This window comes from Pseudochaenichthys georgianus, chromosome 19, assembly GCF_902827115.2.
Source record: "Pseudochaenichthys georgianus chromosome 19, fPseGeo1.2, whole genome shotgun sequence".
In the NCBI taxonomy this organism is placed as follows: Eukaryota; Metazoa; Chordata; class Actinopteri; order Perciformes; family Channichthyidae; genus Pseudochaenichthys; species Pseudochaenichthys georgianus.
In genome coordinates this window covers 10,204,059-10,223,189 of record NC_047521.1, presented here as the reverse complement: position 1 = coordinate 10,223,189, position 19,131 = coordinate 10,204,059, and the positions used below count along the sequence as shown (strand labels likewise).

Genomic DNA, 19,131 nt, shown 5'->3' with positions numbered 1-19,131 from the left:
TTTACAAGCGAAAAGGAGAGCATATACAGGTTCACATGCACACATACATTACTACTTTTGTGTTTAACATTTAGCAACATATTGAAAAAAACATGTTATATACCTAGAAAACACAGTTAAGCAGTGCTTGTTGAAGGATAAGGGTGCTATTCTGTAGTGTTCTAATTGCCAACAAATCCATTCTATTAATTTCTCGACCCTGCTTGTTGCACTCACTCAAATCCCCATTTGGTACTATTTATAACACAGTTCTTTATAACCTGGTCTCAAATAGTTTCATTATTATAACATGATTAGTCAGTAAGCTAGGCATCACAGTTTTGAGTAAAGGATACTTAAACTGGAGTAAACGGTGTATTTGCCAGTGACTATTTACAGCAGCAGAAAGGTGTATTTGGGATTGTGTGTGTTGATGCCAATGGGTCATTCATGTGTTTTTAATAGATATTTGACAACAATGGAGCTCTATGGAGTGGGGGTACAAGGCAGAGTACAGAGAATATAGAAAGAAGATCTTTGAGCTATTGTTGCCGGCAACAGTGGTTTACCATTCAGCCCTACAACTAGTCCCTATCGGGGCGTTCACACCAAGTTCTTTTCCCACAATAGTTCATGAGAACTCTTTTAGTTCTGATGAACTAAAGCAGATCGCGTTCACACCGCAATGAGTCCCTGGGGGTGGATTAGGCAAATGAAGCCGCTGACGTCACTTCTTCTTCTGCTTTAGGTTTACTGGCAGGCCGCAAACAACTTCACGGCGTATACTGCCACCCGAAGTCCCCGGCCGGAAGTGCCCGGCTTCCGAGTAAATCGCCAGAACGCCGACACCTCCTCATCTCCACCGCTCCCATGTTTTCTTTTGTGTTGCCATAAGTTAGTCTCTCTGCGTTTCTGCGCTGGGCTAATAATAATGCTAATGCGAGGATAATAAAATGGCAACTTCACAAAGCTTTTTGGGAGTTTGACGGGGCGTGGTTTGCAATCCGCCCAGCCAATCAGACATAGGAACCTTTTTCTCCCACGAAAGTCCCTGCTCTCTAGCAGGGACTTAAAAGGGGGTAAAAATGGTTCTGATGAAATAATTTAGTTCAGGGGGCTTTTTGGTGTGAACGTAAATATATCTGAGTTCTGATGAACTATTGTGTGAACGCACCAATGTCACTATTCCTCAAGAACCAATATATGTATTTTGCTGTGTCCTAAACCTTGAATAATCTCCATAAAGCTGTTAGGCCCTTTCTTTAATGCACATAAGATCCATTAACACCCATTATCTCTTTCAGTGAGACACATTCAATAACACACTCTCACTGATGTATATTTTCACTGCACAAACACATGAACACACTCTAATTTATACTGACACACAGATGGCCCCTGCTCTGACCACAAATGCAGTGTAACCTCTGCTCCCTGCGGTGCGGCCAGAGCTCAGACTGCCAGTAAAGCGAGGGGATGCTTCATGGCTCAACAATTCGCTGGGTAAATGGAAAGGGTTTGGTGTGTGACCTCAAACACTCTGCTCTCTGACTCTCTTTCTCTGTTTGACTTTTGTCTATTTTCTTTCACTTCGTCCACTTCTAGTTTTTAAAGGCTTCACTTGATCTGAATCTTCTTCTGTCATCTCTTCTTTCTTTATTTTATTCACATTCAGTCAGTTTATTATGTCTTTTTTATCAGAGTGTTCTTCCTTCTCTGTTTCTTCAAGGTTAGTGGAAACATAATCCAGTGTGCGAAAAAGAGTGTCAAATTATTTCGTAGCATCCAGAGAGCAATACTGTATTGATATACTACTTTTTTGCCAATTTGTTTCCTTTCTGGCTAAGAAAGTCATCAGCAGAAGATTAAAACAAGTTCCCCTTTTGTCTAAGGTTCACTCTCTCAGTTTTTCCCTCTTTCTTCTCTATCTCTAAATCTAGCCGTCTCATTTTATGTGGTCTATCGATGGAGGTCCGATCCATCACCCCTTCTGTCTGAGGTCAGGAGCAAAGTGAGGACACGCAAGGAAAACTAACCTCAGCTCACAAATATGAACAGTATGAAGAAAAACGGCATTTCTGTAACGTGTGGTTTAATGGGTAATGGATACGCTAAAATTGATTCCAAATTTTGGTTTAGCCAAAAAGGTTTTAATGGTATTAGAGACATTACGTCATGGGGAAGTGGCTTTTTTTTCTGTACAGATAAAACATAAGTAATCAGAAATTGAATAATCATATTTCAGTCTATCCAGATGCGGTTAATCTACATGCAGTCGTAGACACACACAATTGCCGCTGCAGCTTAATTTCTCAGACGTAAAAAGAAGGAAGGGCTCCACACAAACCATACCAAAAAAATAATAGCACAATCCCTCAGGCATAGTGTTTGCTTAGAGAAAATACTAGCTTGTGTTTTTGAAATATGGCTCTGAAATGTCATATTGTGTTTCACTAAAGTGAGAAAACCTCAAGAGGTGTGAGTCTGCATAGCCAATATCAAATCCAGTCCCTCTATCAGTTAAAGAAAGTACATCCAGGTGGATTTGGGTGTGTAGCATTAACGTGCATACACACAGTCATAAAAACAGGGAAGGAAAAAAAAGACTTTTCAGATTGGAAAAGACAGGCAGGGATCAGGGGTGTAGAGGGAAAGGGTTAGGGTTAACTTTCCTCTAAAAGGTGTCAAAAAAGGAACTAAATTGGGTGTCAGAAAGCGCTAAGGAGCTGAAATAAGTCAGGGTCCCCAACTCATGTGGGTGGGTGCTCGCTTTATATTTTACAGACAATGTCCCTTTAAAAAGCCCCACGTCTGGAAAGACCATTAGATGTGCATATAAAATTTCCCCTGTGATTAATAGTTGATGAGGCAGGGTTGGTTGGAGGGTACTACCAACATGTGGCCTGCAGGGCTCCTCCTATGCAATCTCACATTACACTCCATAAACTTGCCACTCTTTCCCACCTATACGTTTAAAAAGGAGGAGGGCTCACTTGTCAAGAATGCCTTAGAAGAGTTGTGAAAACAGCCAGCCCGAGAAGGGGAGTCATGCAGTTGCGGATGCAGCTCTCCCACCGAGCCACAAGCCAGTCAGATCAGTCAGGGAGAGAGGGTGTGTGAGAGCAAGACAGAGGGAAAGTGTGTGAGTGTGTGTCAGGACCAGAGGCTCCAAAGGACGTCACATACACTCCCAGAGAAAGAGGAAAACGCGCTGTCACGGGAAAGGCGTCTATCCTCACGCGCTTTTTTGTTGTGGAAGAGACTCTGACAGAAGTGAGTATTCCTGAGGTGGATGAAGTGAGAAGATGATGATAGTCAGCTGAAGTGGATGTTTCTCAAAACAGACAGATACAGATTTCCGGTCCTAACCTCCGTTCTGAGGGGATTTCCAACTCCTCCACAAGGAAAAAGACTTGCAATAATAATCAAGATTGTGTGAAGTGTTTTTGCATCACCATGGATCAGCCCGGCAGCAGCTGCATGCGGAGCGCCCACCCCAGCAGCCCCATTTGGGGTTGCATGAGGAACCCTCACTCAGGGGTCCCAGGTGCCAATCTGCAGTCGCCCTACCAGCAGGCCCCTTTCTCCCTCCACCAGAAGCCTGACTTCTTGGCCTACACAGACTTCTCCAGCTCCTGCCTGGTGCCGACCGCACCGCACGCAGCCTACCCCCGTGATGACAGACTGTACCAAGACAGCCAGGGGGGTTACCAGAGAGCTGACTGGCAGTTCAACCACTGCGAGACACGGGTGAGGGCGCCAGAGGCCTGCCCGGCCATCGTCGCACCTGTAACAGTAGGTGGCGGTGGAGGACATGAGCTGGACAATGCAGGGGGAGACAGGCTTCCAGGGGCCTTGCCCGGATGCCTGGATGGAGAATACTCACCCCAGAGCGTGGCTTCAGCCGAGTCTGACAAGAAGGGTTCCAATAAGAGGAAGAGAGATGTCACAGGTGAGTCACCGAGATGGATGGATGGATGGCAGCTGGGTTTTATAGGGAAAGATGAGCATCCAGAACCTAGTCACAGGAGGCGTAGAAAAGGAAAACGCACATTTTGGGAGGATTTAAAATTATTCCACATTCTTTTTCTTTTCCACTGTGTGGAAATGTAAATAAATGATGAGGAGGAAACATGGAAATGTGTCAGGGAAGCCAACAAGTGATAGTAATCCCATGAGCCCAAACCTTATTTTGACAAACCTGTAAAAACAAAAGGCCATGCCATTTGTTGTAGTGTAGCAAATGTTCAGTATGTCAAGGTTAAGAATGTCTTTCCTGCCCTACATCACAGCTGGCAGTGACACAAATTCTCTGTATTTCCAAAACCAATCAGCCTTAAAGCAGCACTCTCACCACATTGCAATGTAAAAGGTGAGTAGGTGACAGGACTTTTGTGTTCAAGACACACATTTTAAGTAGCAGTTGCATCCTCTTATTGTTCAAAGGCTCAAATGATTAACGAGACGTGAACGTTTCATTGCGCTACTGTATCCGTTGGAAATAAACCATTGTGTAGTAACAGTATGGCCTCTTTCAAAATGATGGTAAAAAGTGACATCAGGCTTCTGTAGAAACAAAGCAGTTTAAGACATTACAGGTGCCTCACACAGTTTTTTATGTATTATACTTTAAGTTATAATTAAATATTTCTCAAAAGTAAATTTGTTAAATTAACGATCCTGCTGCTTTTTGTGAATCAAGAATAAATTAAAACTTTACCCCTTGATCTATCAAAGAAAAATAAATTGATAAGAAATGTTCAGCTGCTCAAGCAAACACTAGTGAGCCAAAAATATATATAATCATACACACTTATCTAGCATTTCCCTCTGCTAAAATTCCTTTTTGTTAGAAAAGTATGATTATCCTTTTAAATGCTTAGTGCTATGTTGTAAGCATTCAAACTGTATCATTGTATGCTTTTGGATTATAGTGCAATTTATTCCCCCGATCATATTTCACAGTTGCTAATAGGAAGCCAAATAATAATCCGATATCCATATTCCTAAAAGTTTCACACGTAACACTAACTATGAGCGCAACGGACTAAAGTAAATGTTTATACTCAAACTAAATCTAAAGGTGTAAAATGTTTAAATGTGTAGAATGACAGAATGAAATAAAACCAGGTCCAACACATCTGGAACGTTCACATTTCATCTGTGAAAACCAAGAAAAGTCTCAGCCTGTTAACTTTGTTTCCATCACAAAGATGATTTATGCAGTGACACTGGTATTTGCACCTCTACACCTAATGTAGAAAAAAACTGCACATTAAATTCTGGACATTTGAGACATGCGTGAAGCCTCTAGTAAAACTTTGAACGAGGCAGAATTATCTTTTCTGGAAATCATTTAAATAACATTTGTCTGTGTTTTTAGTAACCACTCATAATGTGAGTGGAGTTTTTCTCCGTCAACAGTTCAGATTTTGTAATCAACTGCTTCATTGTGATTATCTTTTTTTGTCCAAATGTAACATACCATATCTGATTATAAAGACCATGAATAATTATTTGGAAAAACGACATGACCAAAGTCTGCAGCAGCCTAATTGAAGGGGGTGGTGGGGGCGTACTGAACCCCTCCCTTTCTTACCTTAGTGTAACCTCCACTCACTACACTGAAAACATGCCAGACCACGTCTGGTAAAATCACTTTCCCTGTGAGCCCACTTTTTACATTCTTATCCATTGACATTTTCCTGTCGTTAAGCCGTAACACGATCTCCCACTGAGTGCATGCAACATGTCTGACCACTGCATCAGATCTTGGTTTTTAGAAAAGAGCCATTCAGTAATGTATTGACTAGCTGGTAGAAGAGCATATATTAGGAAAATGCCCTGAAGGCTTTTGCATTACAGACAGAGCTGCTATACAGTCTGCGTTTGTCTGTGTGCATTTATGAAGATATGTTTCCAGAACCGTAAACTTGTCTTGATATTGACTTCAATCCAAAATATGACTAATATAATACAGCTTAATACGTAACAGGAACAGTGAGATAAGCAGTCTACCATTAGGAAATAATTTAAGCTAAAAAGAAGCTCAAAACTTACATCATCTTCATTATTATTATACTAAATTGGCTAAAGATTTGATGACAAAAACATCTCAAAATATATATTTCTATTTTTACCCCTTCCAAACATTTAAATAGTAGATTGTATATACTATAACACTGTCAATAAATGTATCAGTATAACATTACAACATAGTTGCACACATGTATTCTAACTGCTTGAATCCACTTCACTTCATGCTGTGCATGGATCTGGCCCTTCCTACATCCAGGACATGGTTAAACCGTACACCCCAGCACGTGCACTCCGCTCTCCATCAGCCAAACGGCTCGCTGCACCCTCGCTGCGAGGGGGACCCAAGTTCCCATCAGCAGAAACACGTGGGTTTGCTATCCTGGCTCCAAAATGGTGGAATGAGCTCCCCATTGACATCAGGACAGCAGAAAGCTTACACACCTTCCGGCGCAGACTGAAAACTCATCTCTTTCGACTCCACTTTGAGCAATACAATTACTAACAAAGCACTTATATACTAATACAGGACTGGCTTATCTAAAGCCAGTTGAGTAGCACTTGAAATGTTTTGGCTCTATGAAAGCTGATGTACTTATATGATTCTGTTTTCTTCAAGTTTGTATCTTCTTGGTCGAATGCACTTATTGTAAGTCGCTTTGGATAAAAGTGTCAGCTAAATGTAATGGAATGTATTACACATATTATGTACAAAATACTAACTATTATAAAGCATTTTAAAACTGTTTGTACAGATGGGTTTTTTCAAAATTGTTAAATTTAGAACTCATTTAGAAAATATTTTTGATGTTGTCAAGAATACAACTCCCATCTATATACCTATAAACAAAAACGTATTATTAACTAATTACTACCTATAAGGTTAAAATGGAGTGTACCAATACAACTTACTAACTCATTGTTAAACCCTGGCTCCTATTTTAACATACTCAGTCACGCCTGTAATTTCCACCTGTTTTTTTTGTTTTTTTTAAACAATCCGGAAGTTAAACCAGCTTTAACCCAGTCCTAATGAAGAAAAACTTCACCATCCAACCAAAAAGGCACCAAATGTTTGCCTGTGGGACCCTGCTGGGTGCAGAAGCCTTCTCCCTGCTAGTTTACGGTCTCTGGCTGTGCAGGATATTTATTGGGGGCCTGTTTAGTGGGAACCAGTATGTGCCCTGCCAGGTGTTCAGTCTAACTAAACCTGCTTGACACAGCTCCAGACCAGACCTGACGCGGCAAGGCAGAGTCGGTGCACTCAGGGCAGCGCGTCATTAATGACACTTAAACAACAATAAGACGTTTTTTTGGCATGACACACTGGCACGCCTGCACACACATCAGACGTTTGCGCACATGAGCACACATGTGCCCAGTCACATCTGGCCCAGGTACAACGATCACTTTCACATTCTGGCCTGCTTCTCTGGCAACCATCAAGCAAAACTTCTCACTTTGACAAATTAGAAGCATTTTCGAGAGATTACATCAGCTGCTTGTGTTGCTACCAATGCACAATTATTACCCCAAACTCTTTTCCTTTAATACACGAGAGGTTTTTACTGAAAGTTAAATCAGCCAGCTTTCATTTATATTTATTCTGGTAAATGAGGTTTAGAATTTGACGATTTCCTAGGAAATATAAAGGCAAGGAAACCAATAGATCTTAGCAATAAACTCCGACTTTTGTCTTTATGAGAGCCTGGATAATCAATGAAACTGATGTCAGCGTTTAGTTCAGATCACATTTACTGCTCGACCCGTACAACTGACCGCCAAATTCATAGAGATATCTCAGGCTTTGTCCTGATGTATATGCTGTCATGTTGAGATGAGTTAATGTGAATTCCCCCCCGAGTGCTCAGGAGGGAAATCGCAAGACACACACACACACATATACACGTAGCAGTCCGACCTGGACACATCCGCACCTTTGTTCTTTTGTTAGAGGCTTTAACGATGTTCCGCTGCATTCCTCTCCTAACACGGTCCCTCTGTGGCTTGTCTGGTGGGCCCTGCCCTGTGCCGATATGCTCTCACACACACCATGAATGAACTGCATGAATTCATACTTACATTTGTAAACAAAAGGCTAAATGCACAATTAGAGTAATGTAAATGCACACATGCTGAAAACATGATGCAGGTGGATGAACTTATGAGTTCAGGTCAGGGTGGTCTCTTTTTAAAGTGCTGGTTTTGGTGTTTACTATATGAGGGGCCTCCCACTAACGAGTCTTTGGAGTTAGGGTTTGTTGGTTGGAAAGGTCCTTAAGGTCTGTTTAATAGTCAATGAGAGGATGTTCACAAAAGGACTAGAGGGCTCATTCAAATCAGATTAGCAGTTGGAAGTGTTCAAGTGGTAGGATCACCCCAAGACCATCGGGACCCTGCTATACCTATTCTAAAAACTTTAAAAAATATGCATCTCAAATGATGCTAAGAATACTTTATTTGTCAGTATACATGAGCAGACCAACAGACAAGCATCTCTAACTGCAAAAACAAAATTATGTCTCCACCCCCCCAGATATCCAGGATTCAAGTTTTAAGGTGGATTCCAGCTGCAAGGCCCGGAAAGAGCGCACAGCGTTCACTAAGGAGCAGCTGAGGGAGCTGGAAGCTGAGTTCACCCACCACAACTACCTGACCAGGCTGCGCCGCTACGAGATCGCAGTCAACCTGGACCTTACAGAGAGACAGGTACACAGCCTTTCCCTCACTCACACCATATAAATATCATTATGTATTTGGAGAATCAATACCTTTGAGTGGTTTGGATTTAGTTAATATGGTAAAAGTTTGTTTTGTTTAAAAACAAATGTATGAAGTGACAATGTAATGGACTGATTTTGATCTTTGTGTTTAATAAATAAAGAATTAAGAATTCTTCAACGACCAAAACATTTGAAATCTAGAAGAATTGTTTAAGTTACAAATACTGAAAGCTACGCAGCCATGAAAAAAAAAAGTCGAGATACCGGGTTAGTTTCTCACCGAGAAAGTATCTCGGTAGCCCACTTCGGTACCGGCCCATCGGGATTCGTCTCAAACGTCCCGATGGCCAGTCCGCCACTGGCCGTGTGTGTGTGTGTGTGTGTGTGTGTGTGTGTGTGTGTGTGTGTGTGTGTGTGTGTGTGTGTGTGTGTGTGTGTGTGTGTGTGTGTGTGTGTGTGTGTGTGTGTGTGTGTGTGTGTGTGTGTGTGTGTGTGTGTGTGTGTGTGTGTGTGTGTGTGTGTGTGTGTGTGTGTGTGTGTGTGTGTGTGTGTGTGTGTGTGTGTGTGTGTGTGTGTGTGTGTGTGTGTGTCTTTAAAACAGCTGCGGGCAGCAGGTAGCCTACTCTGAGAGTCACGGACATTAATTCATAGATCAAAGCAGACTGGTTTACAGACTCTCCTGTTTTGCCAATCCGGTGCTTAAACAAATAGCTCTACACCCCTGGCTGAAATGTCCTTAAAATTAAGTCTGAGTTTGAAATATATCTCAAATAATGTATGCACTGTCATTTCCCCATATAAACATAACAGTCTGCAATGAAATGGTTGTCTCCTGTGTGCTCCACTTCTACTTGGCGCACCGGACAAAAAAAAAGTCGGGATAACGGGTTAGTATCTCGTGCTCACGAGATACTAACCCGTTATCCCGACTTTTTTCTCTCTCTTTTATACATTTTTGTTCATGTCCCTTTAGGGGCTCTGTAGAAAGCCATAGAAAGAAAGAAGTTTCTAAAAAGTTAATATTTGTGTTAGTTATTAGCTACTAGTTACTTTTTTACTATTACTGCTGTCATACTTTAGTTCTTTACTTCTAGTTGCAAAACTCAGAAAAAGGATTTCACCAAAAACAAACATATATAGTAATAATCCAGATGCATGCACATCGATGCATTAAAATTAAATGGAGCCTTTTTTCCACAATACTTTTCATCATGTGGTCGTAGCAGAATGACATGCACTTTAATGAGTGGGCGGCAGTTGCAGACTGGATGAAATCGGGCAAACATGTGTCGATGTTGCTGGATCAAACCCCAGTCTGCCTGTCAGGCCTCAGTGTCCCAGCTCCTCCTAATGAGGCCACGGTGCCACAGTGACCACACATACTGCCGTCTGCTCCCTAAATCTATTTCCCAGACCTCTGAAACACACACACACACACACACACACGGACACACACACTCACACAGCCCGGTTCCATCTTCACTCGGAGCTCCCACTGCAACTCGTCGGCTTTTCCAGCTCATCCTACAGGCTTTGGCGTTTCACTGTCCTTTCAATCAGCCTGGATGAGCCGAAACACTGAGACAAAGAGGCTCCATTATGTGGGAACAGATTCATTTGAATTCTTAGTATCCTATACACACATGACATGATCTTAGTTTATTGCCGCAGTCCTGTAAAACACATCAAGTTTAGAGTTTAGAGTCATTGGACTTTAACATTTTTATCAGGTTTTAAATATGTTGTATTAGCTTATCTGTATATAGTATTTTCTGATGAGAAGCCCATCAGGATTGTTGAAGACCCACATCAAACCTGTTTAACTTAAGCATAATATATTATATTCTTCTGTGACAAGCTACATTAATGTCAACACACTTAAATGTACCCAGTTTTTTCAGAAAAGAGGGGAATTAGGTGAATTGTACATGATAACAAAATGAATAATAATACATGATACTTGTATAGCGCTTTTCTAGACACTCAAAGACGCTTTGACAGAGAATAAAAACAACAACAAAAACAAAGAAAAAAGCTTTGAATAGAATAGAATAACATTAGCTTATATGTAATACCCATCATCAACCAGTAAAAAAAAAAGCATTCAACATCGGCTTAAGTATGCCACTTACCGACTTTTATGTTGACATTGTATCTGTATCATATACATGTATCATATTAATATAAAATAGCTGTCCTGGGAGTTATAAACTTCAGTTGAGGTCTTTATAAAAGGACAATGAATGTTCCCAATCAGGAAGTTAGCAAGTGTTTTTCTGTCGTATTTCTCCTGTAATTTCAGGAAGTGTGTGTTTTTGCTGTTATTCTTGGCCGGACAGTTGAAGCATGATATCATTGCCATTTCAGAGGAGTGCAGTAGATGAGCACTATCCACACCGTAAACTCACATCCTGTGTAGGCTGACATCCTGATAGTTGACTCTTCTGACCCCGCTGTCTATACGATACTCTCTGCCTGCATTTGCAGAGATTTTTGAGCCAGAACAGAAAGCTTTGTACTGACAATTCATACTCCTTGCAAGGCCAACGCCAAACTGAGCCAATTTCTATTCTGCTCTGGGAGATTTGTGGGGGATTATTTGTCTATTTTTCTGCTGACCCTGCTGTACATTTTGCTAAAAATTGCAAAACAGAGAGAAAAGCCGCAGGGATTCTGTTACCAGTTCAAAAATCTTTGGATAGAAGAAAAACATTTTTCACTGTGTCTGTGTAAATGTGATCTAGTATTAGACAGTCATTGTGTTACCTCCGTATACTGGGTAGCCTACTTAATGTGTAGTATATGTATGCCATATTTTTTATTTATTGCATTATTTAAAAATTATCTCATTGTTTTGGTCTATAATGACAGACACTAAACTCTAAGTCACACTATATTTTAGTCTGTTGTGTGTATATGCAATATATTGTGGACATGCTGCTACCAATCACAACCCACTGCTGACACTTTTTCCATGTAATTTACTTTCATTTCCGTCTATAGTTTGTATTTTACTTCTATTCTTGTCATAGTTTTGTAAATACCTCTAAAGATTTATTTGTGCTAGTCTTTTGTATTTATGTATGTCTTTGTGCTGCTGCAACAATCATATAAAGCCTATTCTTATATCGTAGATTTACAGGGGTCGGCAACAGGCGGTCCGGATCCGGACCCAGACGCCGACCTATACGGACCTGGAGCTATAATCAATACATTAATAGAGGATTTTTCGGCACCTCACGCATTTTTAACGCTGATTTGGTTGACTTGTGTAATTCGTGGAGAACCGAAGAGTTTTCTTTTTGGGGGTGGGGGGGAGTCCGTCAGTCGGACGGACAACCTCTCACTTAAAAAAAGAAGAAGAAATCTAGACCGCAAAAATAATTAAACAAGTGAGTACCTGTTTTTCCTGGCCAAGGACAGGTTCCTTGAACACAACACGAGCGTAACGTGTCTTCACGTGGTATATGTCTCGTCTGAAATGAGTGCTGACAGAGAGCACCTGAACGCAGCTCCAGCTCTTCAAATATTGCAGTACCCATAAGGAGCCGTACACATGCCGCAGTGTTTGCGTGGCTGTGTCTTTAGTTGTAAGCACAGTGGCGATCTGTTGTTATTAGCATCTGGTTAGCTAGCTATGCTAACGAATTTAAAGAGCTTTTCTACAACCAGGTGGAAGAGAGCTCTCTCCTGAGATGCTCAAATAACCTCAGCTCAGTGAGGTTAAGGCACACCTTGATATGATCATTATAGTTATTAATGAGACTAAATGAAAAACAGGTATAAAATACTATATGACAGTAACAAAAAAGTTGTTAAAAACAACAAGAATAGAGTTTAAAAAGGGAGTGATTTGTAAAATATCCAAAAAGAAAAATCTGCTTACAGTTCTGTTTCATATGGGTGTTGAGAGATGTATATCTTAGATCTCTTCATGTTGCTCTCAAAGTGCACCAGATTGATGCTTTTAACTTCAATATTTAAAAAAAATCTTCCCGGGGGAGCATGGTTAGGTTAGGTCCCCCCCACTTAAATCATGTTCACTTGGATAGGATACTAAATACATTTGCACACATCTTGTGTCCATATCTTTCTGTTTTGGTGGTCACGCCACACCGTGCACATGCATGCATATATGAGTCATGGTGAGATATCTGGATTAAGAGGTTGCTTTTTCTTTGCACAGCATGAAAGAAAGGTGAAATGAATGGGCTGTGATTTTAGTTTTTTTAAGCAGAGGTTGAGTTCAATAATTTGTACGACCCTCGGAGGATGTTGTAAAAATTGAAAGGAAAAAGGTTCCCCACCCCTGCTGAAAATAATAATAAAAACCCTTGATTTTTAACTTAACATCTCTGTCTCCTATTGATCTGAGTATATTATAAAGAATAGCCAGTTAATTAAAGCATTATAGCACAGGCCTTTGTCAGATGGTATATTACGCTGTTTTTTTCTGCTTCGAATAGTTCTCTTTTCTTTCACCATACCTGTATTTGCATCACTGTAACCAATGAGCACCTGCATGTGTGAATGAGAATGGCCCTGACACCATTTCAGCCCAGATTTAAACTCCTGGCAGGACAATAAACTCAAGCTCAATTCTCGCACTGAATTTAAAAAAAGTGAGTGAGGGACTGCAATATAAGAGGGAAAGAAAGAGAAACTTTAAAACTGTTCAATTGTTATGATATGTAAAGACTGATATTGTTCTATAATCATCTGAAACTGTTAAGTCATGATGTGAAACGGTTAACAAAGAAAAAGGGACTCTCAAGCTGCTGCTACACTTTATTTTATTTATCTAAAATTAAGCACTTTTAAGATGCACATATTTTCAAAAGCTATTTTATTTATTTTCTCTATTTTATTTTTAAATGCAGCCCGAGAGGAACATTACACATATCCACAGTATTTACTGTATATCTGTATAGTTCAATGTTAATTGACAATAAATATTGTTGTTTATGAATTGTACTTTCTTTATTTGATTGGCAGTCAGTTGTTGATTACATGCAGACGTTGATAAAGCTACAGGTCACTTCAATATATATCACACTAATTCATGAAGCAACTTAGACATTTTGATGTTCCGGACCTTTGCATGGGGACATTTTCTCTAACTGGACCTCGTTGAATTTTAGTTGAATACCCCTGTCGTAGAATGTCAGAAAATAGTAAGGATCAATATACTTTATTTGAAAATCAGTCAATATTCATATTTGAGATCCTAAGCAGGAAAATGTTGGCATTTGATTAATTTTTTTTTTTACGATGAATAGATTATTGAAATAGTTATGAATAATATGTTGATCCACTGATAAATAATGCCTCGAAAACCGGAAAAAGACACATTTAACTCAATAACTTTGTCCATGTATGCGACGTTAAACCTTGTTACACAATCAAATGTCAAAATCAAGAACCAACTTTTTAATTCAGTGCACATTCTAATAAAGCATTTCCTTTGTTTTTGTACAACAGGTGAAAGTGTGGTTTCAGAACAGGAGGATGAAGTGGAAGAGAGTGAAGGGGGGACAGTCGTCCTCGCCCAATGACCTGGAGAATGACGACATAGACTCGGCGGCCTCGCCAAGCTCTGAATGAACAAAGCCTGCGACATTAGGAAAAAAAAAAGAGATGTCACAGAGAGACTTGGGGTCAACTGGACACTAATACAGCGCAATGAAAGCGTAACTCGATTCTGTGGAAAGCTGCAGGATTCAAACAAGACTCTTAATAATTCCCAGGAAGAAATCACAGAGCATCTACTTTGCTGTTGTAAATAATTGAATATGTCCATAATGAACTGCATTTTGATACATTATTGATAAATTCTCTGTTCAAGAGGCCACCTTTTGATACATTAAATATTAAAGATGATACTTATGGTCATTGTAGATCAGTGACAAAGTCCAGACAGAAGCTTTAAAGCCAGTGATGACATATCAGACCGTGATGTGATTGAGTTTGAGAGCATCCCCTGTGCTTCCAATAGTGTAATCATGGCCTTTGACGCTTGACTACAACCACCTGGGAAAACTCAGACTGCACAATTGTTGCCAAGCCATAAGTGCCTCAGAATCATATTTTTATTTTTACATTTTGTCAGTTTCCTTTTTTCCTAGAGTTTAGGTTTTTCTAAAATCTGTCAAGCTTCCTTTTTTTAACTATTCTTTTTTATACATGTTGAATGTTATTGATAAAACACAGATGTTGCCTGTTTCTGCAAATAGAATAAATCATCTGTTTCAAAATGAGAAAATATCTTGATAATTTCTTCCATCCGCAACAATTGAGTTATGATCGGACGATAGGTACATCTATATTCTCAGCTAATGGTTTTATCATGTGTAGATCTTTGGGTCAGATATTACAATTGCTAAGAAAATAATAGCTGAGGAGAAGTTTGCTCACATTAGCTTTTGATGTTGGCAGCTGGCATAAAAGGCAATACATTGTCTGTGTGTGTGTTTTGCCTGTGCCGTGTGTATGAGAAACTGCCTGTCCTTTTCAGCATGCAGTATTTTCACATGGTTCCAGCAGCCGCCCACATCTTAGATTTGTATTTGAGCAATTCAATCTAGTCTACTGTTGTTCTCACTAGCTGTTTCCTGTTTGGAAATAACTGCCAACCAATTAGAGCTTCATACACGCAATTAAAAATGATGACATAATCTTTCTTTGCCAGAGCAAGAAAAATGGTGTCAACATTTTTCTGCCATTAAGGCAATAAGAAAGGATTAGACAGCATATAGGTTGTTTTACATCCATGTACAGAAACAACAACTGAACATCTTTTTGTGACCTATGGTAACAAAGAATGCCTGTTATATAAAACAGTTCACTCATCGTGAGAAACCAACAGATTAAATACTAGAATGAAGATCTCCATAGTTGCAGAAAGCGTTTTAGCATCTTTCAGCTCCTTGTTTTTAGCAGAAGCAGAGAGCTGTTTTGAAAATTAAAACACCGCTAAAAGTGCGTATGTGGGTAAAATATGGGTGAATATTTGACTGACATTCCAATTACTGAATAAACATAAGGAAACTGTTTACCAAAGTGTTTGCAATATCGACTTTATACACAGGCTGTTATGATTCCAGCTTGTTCCACTGCGCTAAGTGGCCCACAAGTAGCACTTTATGCTAATTTCAATAACTTCCATTGCTATAGCTTCTGTTTTAACCTCACTTACGACTTTGCATCTCCAAACAAATATCCTCCATTAACATGAACCTGATTTCAGACTGAATAAAGGGGGAAACAAATCGGCACCTCTGTTTGGTTAGAATAAAATATACTTTAATTTTTCCTTTTCGCGTCAAAAGGCAGATATTTATCTCTGGCTTGCATATGCAAAGTCTACAATTTAAAAATGAGAAATTTGATACACACAAAATATTCATTTCAAACCACAATGCCCAATATAAGCTACTTTAAAAGGAGCACCAGGTACACTATGATGAATATCACATTTAAATACATGTGTATATATATCATAAAATAAGCTAAATTGATGTGTATTGAGAGAGCAAAATGGCTTCAAAAGCTGGCTGTCTACTCCAAAAGGCCAAAACCATGTATATGTGTGCACCTTAGGGGCATTGGTTACATGGTTCCAGGTCACACACTGTAGTCAAATCTTCCTGTCTGGGGGTCACAGCAACAACATCTTATCAGTAGGGATTAAGCAGCTCTAATGTGTAATATGGGTGCTTATTGAGAACACCTTGCAACAGAGCCAGCTTTACACAAAATCCCTTCCGATGATGCCATGGTTATCTTCATTAATATCTCACATGGAGGCCGGGTATCCCTGAGGTCAGATCAGAATCAGCTCTCATCAACGCCCCAACTAGATCCTGTCTGTAGCCCCATAATCCCTAAGAATGTTTTCATAGTGGCAAGTGGTCTCCTGCAGACCCCCGCAGATCACTGCTGATTGGTCTGAGGTGACCTGACAAGCACTGACAGAACTATAAGTAGATTTGAGTGTGTGTGTTTGAATAGGAACATTCATTTTTGCACACGATCACTGTCATTCTAGTCAACTCACAAAGGGCCATTAACCTGACAAGGTGGAGTCAAGCTCCAAAAGCTAAAGTATGTGGCCCCCGCACACTATTTTCAACGGAAGCATCTGGATGGGGCCAATTTGATCTCAACCTGAGTGGAACCTAGACAAACCCACGCACGGGGCCCCCAGGACCAGAAGAAGAAGAAAAAGGAAAAAGAAGCTTGCTGGCTGACCACTTGCGTATGATGGAAACGGGAAATAATAGGTGGGTATGGGTGAAAAGACGGCTTCTCAAGTACAGGATGTTGTTGTAGCAGGTAGCCAGTCATCCAATTTCCTGCTTCCCAAAGAAAACAAGAGCTTGAGCATAGGAGTCCCCAGACTTACAATGGTGGGCCTATGCTCAGACTCCGGCCAACCAAACAAAGCCTTCAGAGGTTACTGCCCTTTCTGCTGGTCTGCAGGGACCGGGGTTGGCGGGAGGATGGGCTGGTTGTTCCACGCACACACAGAGTCGGGGTCAAGTGTTACTGTACATCTGACCTCACCGGGCCCCTGCTGCAGCTGCTGGAGATGGAATAACTCCAAGTCGGTCCTGTGCCCGTTTCCCCCCTCACTCAGCCTGTATTAAGGTCTATTATTGTATTAGTGGTAATAGCAGTCAAAATAAACCATGTCCAACTGTAATGATAGTATTAATATCAGCAGTGTAAACTAATGAAACTGGAATGTTGTTCTTCCACCATAGAGGTTCCTTTTAAAGCCACACGGGTGGCCAAATTAATGGATTAGATTTAATTGATGGTATTGTGATTGTGGGATGACCATGCCAAAACAACCAAGAGAATATAGGTTTCCCTTTCACTTCTCTTACCCCACCAATATCTGTGAACACCTTGTTCTATTTTATTTATTCAGGCCGAGTGTTCATAAAGTGTTTTTTCTGACCACCATTGTCTTTTGTCAGTTGTTCCCAATGAATATGCCGCCTACTAGAGGAGCAGCAACCGTGCTGCTTTCCGACTTTTTGTGTGGCATCGAGGGCTTCTGATTTGTTTTTCAAGAAAAACAAAGTCTTTATGGACACTCAGGATACATTGATTTAGAAATAGAAGTACAATTTGAGGTTGAACACATTTCTGTGGCATTCACCAAAAATAAGTATGGATGTAATCCCAGTAATATCTCACGAGCTGTGATTATAAAAGCAGATTCAGCTGCAGGAAACATTCTTGAAATAACTCTTCTCTGTGGGCAAAGAGCAATAAGAAAACATTTGTCAGAGTTGGAAGAGAGACTTAACCCTCACCACTCAACAGACATATTATTTTTAACATGCTTTCAGCAACAAGGTACACGCACATTATGGGAGAATTCAACCAAATGCTCAATATAAGCAAGCAGCACATCATGTCACCAGTGGATTCAACACGAGCAGCTGTGCTTCACCGTTTCCATTTTTAGAACATTTCCAGTTGTGAATCATTCATGGAACAGTATTAATGTTGAATGTGATATGCCTTACAGTTGACATCAAATCCTTTAAAAACCATTGTGGGTGACATCAGATTGTATATATAGTGTGTGTTACTATAATATATTTAAAAATATATAATCCCATATCACTATATATGCCTAATTAGCCCAAAAAGGCAAGGTTAAGTTTTACGTGGAACTGCACCATGAAAAGAAAATGTAGCAGTGCCTATTTTTCAAAAGTAATGGATTTGATACGACTGTGAAAGTTCGATTTAAAATAGGACTGAATAATAAGCAGACATCCAAAATACTCCTGTTAAAACCCATTTGAGTACTTTCAGTTATACTTGTTTTTTTTAAAATTTAAAATAGTGTTTTTGGCTAATTTAAATTGCTATTATAATATAAGAGTGCTTTATGTAGACAAAAGATGAGACCTTTTTTATTTTTAACTTTAAGTTGCCTTAAAGTTGTGTTTACAGGCTGCAAGTATCACAAGCTTTACTTGATTATTTGTACATCTTGTACACCTTCACCTCTTCTCCCACCATACCATTTATTTTGAAAACCCCATGCTCTGCTTAGGCTCCGACTGCCCTTGGCGGAAAAGAAAATATATTGATGGATCGCCGGAGGTGTGAAGGTCAGCTCTACAAGAGGCAACCGTAGAAATTAAAGCATGTCCCTCTCCTACTGGGGCCCTTGTGCTCTGCTCCGTGAGCTCCATCTGCACACTGTTATTGTGTTCGGAGACGGCAGCTTGGCGGTCACTTCAAAGACTCTGACAGGCTGATATGGAAGGCCACTGCTGTGAAAACGGAAGATAGTGAAAGTTAAGATAACATAATTATAGGATAATATTGTTGGGGGGGGGGTGTCTAAAGGAGCAATACTCGC

The 19,131-nt window shown here is 40.1% G+C and overlaps 1 protein-coding gene across 1 annotated transcript; it reads left to right on the top strand.

The window, feature by feature from the left end:
• Nucleotides 1–2,984: 2,984 nt before the first annotated feature.
• Nucleotides 2,985–15,000, top strand: meox1 (mesenchyme homeobox 1). The gene is made up of 3 exons (XM_034107751.2): nucleotides 2,985–3,931; nucleotides 8,552–8,724; nucleotides 14,220–15,000. The coding sequence occupies exons 1-3, from the start codon at nucleotides 3,436–3,438 to the stop codon at nucleotides 14,340–14,342; spliced, it is 792 nt and encodes a 263-aa protein (XP_033963642.1). The 5' UTR covers nucleotides 2,985–3,435; the 3' UTR covers nucleotides 14,343–15,000.
• The last annotated feature ends 4,131 nt before the right edge of the window (nucleotides 15,001–19,131 follow it).